The sequence below is a fragment of the Nicotiana attenuata genome, chromosome 7 (genome assembly GCF_001879085.1).
Source record: "Nicotiana attenuata strain UT chromosome 7, NIATTr2, whole genome shotgun sequence".
In the NCBI taxonomy this organism is placed as follows: Eukaryota; Viridiplantae; Streptophyta; class Magnoliopsida; order Solanales; family Solanaceae; genus Nicotiana; species Nicotiana attenuata.
Window position 1 is genome coordinate 67,702,116 of NC_031995.1, and position 4,442 is coordinate 67,706,557.

At 41.1% G+C, this 4,442-nt stretch overlaps 1 protein-coding gene across 1 annotated transcript; it reads right to left on the reverse strand.

The window, feature by feature from the left end:
- LOC109230521 (benzyl alcohol O-benzoyltransferase-like) lies at nt 263-1,283 on the reverse strand. Its single transcript, XM_019396011.1, has one exon. It carries the CDS (start codon nt 1,280-1,282, stop codon nt 344-346), a length of 939 nt encoding a protein of 312 aa, XP_019251556.1. The 5' UTR covers nt 1,283; the 3' UTR covers nt 263-343.

Below are 4,442 nucleotides of genomic sequence, written 5' to 3' on the forward strand. Positions count from 1 at the left end.
AGTTTAATTACTTTAGCATAACTACTTTTGAGTTTAATCTTGTTTAGATAATTAGGATAGTCTTATTTAGTTAATAGTTAATCACAAGTTCTCGTAAGTTCGATATCCGACTTTTAGTCACTTTATTATTTGACGACCGCGTATACTTGCGTGTGCGTTTGGCCGCAATAGAAAGACATTGTCTACGACCCTTTAGATGCAGCTGGTTGAAGTAACGGACACATACGACATTTAAAATTACATGTGATAAAAGAGAAAACTTGCAACATTTAATTTGAAATTACACACACACAAAAACAGATGAAGTATTCGAGATAATTAATTCATAGGAGTAATTAATATCTCAAAGGGCAGGTTTTATAATGGCATAGTTTGAGTTGACTAATTGAGCATCACCTTTCAACATACCATCAAGTTCTTTGATGAATGTTTCCATAGCAAAACAAGGCAAACAAATTGGTACCAAAATTCTATTCTCACCTTTCTTGTTTTTAAATGGTATATAAAAACTAGCCACACCAGGAATTGCACCCACTCCTCCTTTAGCTGGTCCACCATATACTGCTTTTCCCCATCCAAAATCCACTCCTCCAAATCCACCTCTAGTCACATCTGATACAAGATAAGTCCTCACCACTGTAAAATGGGGTCTCCCTTTTATCACCATTAAATCTGCCACTGATTTCATATATTCTTCAGTCACATCCGTCTTTGTTTTCTTCACTAACTCGAGTGCATATCCTAGTGGATTTCTGCTCAGCTTAGCCGCAGTTGTGACTGCTACGGGGAATACAAAGGCGTTGCCATAGTAGCCAGTAGGCAAAGGAGGATTGAACCTCGAACGTGCATTGACAATGCAAAGAACGCGAACTTCCTCTTCTGGATCAGGTTTTAGGGACATTGTTCGACAACGCCAAAGGACTGCTGTGAGTAGTTCAAAAGTGGAACACTTACGCAAGTGATGAGGGACAAATTTGCGAAGTGCTGAGACCTCAGAAGGGCCAAAAAAGAAAGACTTGTGAACCATGTCGTCTAAGGGGATAATTGTGCCCTTTGTATCGGGTACTTCATCGTATTCGTGATGTGTACATGTCACTTGAGGCGGATTTCTTGCATTTAGCAATTCTCGACACCAGACTGGAAGTATAGATGGAGCAGATGCACCGCGTGCCATTTCACCCACTGTAGTCATGAATTGGACGAGACCGGGTGCATCACTCATTGTGTGGTTTAATCTTAGCGCGAAGATAAAACCACCACATCTTAGACGAGTTACCTGCATATAATTGATATATCAGTATGCGGAGCTAGGATTTTTAGTTTGTGCGTTCTGCACCAAAATTCTTTTTGATTACTGGGTTCTGGATATATTACTTATACATATTTGATGATTGTTTCAACAGAAATACATAGGTTGGTCTAAAGCTACTAGGTTCTACCGAACTCGTTGCTATAAGGCTGGCTCCGCCCGTGTCTACCAGCCCAGAACCATGCTCAACTTTTTTCACGCTATCCATGAATGCTTGAATGGTATAAGAATATACTGTATGCCTTTGAAAAGGATTTTAGTCTAATATACTGACGTTGTAAATGATTTTTGCAGCAATATTAGTTCAATTAACAAGATATATAACATAGTATTTCTCTATTTTCCAAGTTGCCATACAAAGTTTGCTATATATAAAGGCTAACTTATTATTATAGGTCGACTCAATTAGATAGTGTAAAAAATAATATATTGAGGGATCGTTTGATTTGAAGACAAGTCCGCCAACCTTTCCACACAATAAAAAAAAACACGTACTAACCCAATTTTTTCCTCTTTTTTGATCATTTCCCTCTTTTTTTCCCAAACCCCTCCCTCACTTTCACGAAAGTGAAGCTTTTCAGCTTCCATTTTCTTTCACTTGAAAAATTAAAAACCCTCACTTGAAGATTAAAAAAAACTGAAAGAAAAACCCGAAAAAACCCAAGCGCCCAAACGCTCTGTTCTCTCTCCTCAAGGGCGATTTTTTGGGTGATCAAAAATCCACGCCGGCGACTGCCCCTATGGCCACCATGGCCGGTGGCCAGCCACCCCCAGTGGGTGCGCTGCCTCCCCTACCTCCCCCCAACGTCGCTCAGCCATCCACGACCACAAACAACAATCCCAAACCCATGGATTATTCAAAACTTTTAAAACCTACCGCCATTAATGCCCCCATGCAAACCCTAGCTACGCTATCATTGAATCCTGTTGAGTTCCTTCATGGAGAACCAGTTGTGAAGTGGAAGAAACAAGAAGTAAAGCAATCCATCGTACAACAAGGGCTTCAACTTGCAGTTCTTGGGAAATTTTCGTATGGTAAGCCTGTTATTGGTGAATTACGTAAAGTGTTTCCAATTCAATGTGAGATTAAGGGTCATTGTTCAGTTGGCTTGATTGAAGACAATCATGTGTTAATTAGGTTGTCTTTATTGGAGGATTATGTTCATCTTCTTTCAAAGCCAGCTTTTTATTTAAAGGCTCAATCAGACATGTGGCAGATGCGTTGTACAAAATGGAATCCACGGTGGACACCTCATGAAGAGACTCCAATTTCCATAGCTTAGCTTAGCTTTCCAGAACTTCCTCTAAATTTCTCTGGTAAGGAATGTGTATTTTCATTAGCTCGTGCAGTTGGTAATCCATTACATGTAGACTTAGCAACTCAAAATGGGACTAGACCTAGTTGTGCTAAGGTGAAGGTAGAAGTTAACTTGTTTGGTAAGTTAATTATCGTATTAAGATTGTGGAAGAAACTGATGAATCTGGGATAGAAGAGTTTAAATGGATTAGGACTAAGTATGATTATATGCCAAAATATTGCAAGCCCTGCAAGAAACAAGGGCATAGTGAGGCAGAATGCTGGGTAATTCTTCCTGAATTACACAAGAGATTTGATGAAGATGTTGAGGATCAAGGCAAGGAGAAGACAGTTGTGATGAGTACTGAAGCAATTGGTACAGCTGCAAATTCAACAAAGGTTCTGTCAAGTGGAAAGGTGGTTGGTAAGCCTGCTACTAATCATGTCAAGCAGGAATGGATGCAAGCAAGGAAGAAAAAATACCAAAAGGATAATAGGGGTCACATTGTTGATAACAAACAAGGAAAGGAAGCTGACAAGGGTAAAGGGAAGGACAAACTTGAGGAAGTAGCAACCAAGAACAAGTTTAGTGCACTAGAGGTTGAGGAAGTTCATCAACCTACTCTACAAATTACTGAAGTCAAAGGTGAGGATCATAGCAATGGTAAGAAGAAGGAACATGGGGAAAAGCAATCCAAGAAGCGCCAGGAGAAGGAAAAGGAAGGCAATATCGGAGTGTCAAGCCCTAATCCTAATGCTTCTGGGGTTAGGGTTGAGAAAGATGCTAATACTAAACTAGTTGGAGAAGGTAATCAACAGGAACTTAAGCGTGAGAAGAAGGAAGCAGTTGAGAAAGTGTTGGAAGATCAGCATAATGGGAACTTAGCTAAGGCTAATTCTATTGTTCCTAGTGATCAAAGTACTGATGAAAGGGCTAATAAGGAATCCACAATCGACTGGGTTCATAGAAGGTTTGGAACTAGCAAAGAGGAGCTAAGGCAACTCAATGTGACTACAAACCAATCGTGTCAAGATATTCCATCTCAAACATTTGCACAGTCTGAACAGCTTGAGGATCTTGATCAGGTAAACTCTACAAAGGTTGTATGGAGTGATGCAATTGCGGTTGAGGATGATCAGCTAGGCACAACAAAGACAACAGGAGACAAGGAGAAGAGGGACAACATCCAACCCGGCGAAAGGCTAGCGACGCCAGGCCTAAAGCCAGGCTCCCCAGGCGTTAGGCTGGCGACGCCAGGCCTAAAGCCAGGCTCCCCAGGTGTTAGGCTGGCGATGCCAGGCCTAAAGCCAGGTTCCCTAGGCGTTAAGCTGGCGACGCCAGGCCTGGCACCAGGTTCACCTAATGAGGCAGCTACAGTAAACCCTATCCCTAGTGCAACTAGAGATATATTGGCCTATGTAGATAGTGTTCCAGTGTATGTATTAGAGAACAAACTTGATGGAGATGATAATGTGAAGGTTGGGGATGGTACAGTGGGGTCAGACCAAAACACAGGCAATGGAAAGGGTGTTGATATCAATAGAAAAGACATTTCTGAGCAGACTGCTACAGTAATTCCTGGGCTAGGCAATGTCTATGAGCAGCAATTCAAAATGATGCAGACTGCTACTTCTTCTATGGAGAATAGCAAGGAAAAGGCTGATGAGCAGGCAATTGTACCAAGAGCATATGGGGAAATAGAGGAAGTGCCTATGTAATCTGGCACTGATCAAATTATACAGTTGCATCTTAATGTTCCACTGAAAACTCCTCTACAACATTTACATGATTTAGTTACACAAAATGTGGCACCAATTGATGAAGACTTATTGAGA

Excerpts from the sequence above, each read along its gene's own strand:
- LOC109230521 (XM_019396011.1), bottom strand. The coding sequence starts at position 1,282 with ATGCAGGTAACTCGTCTAAGATGTGGTGGTTTTATCTTCGCGCTAAGA.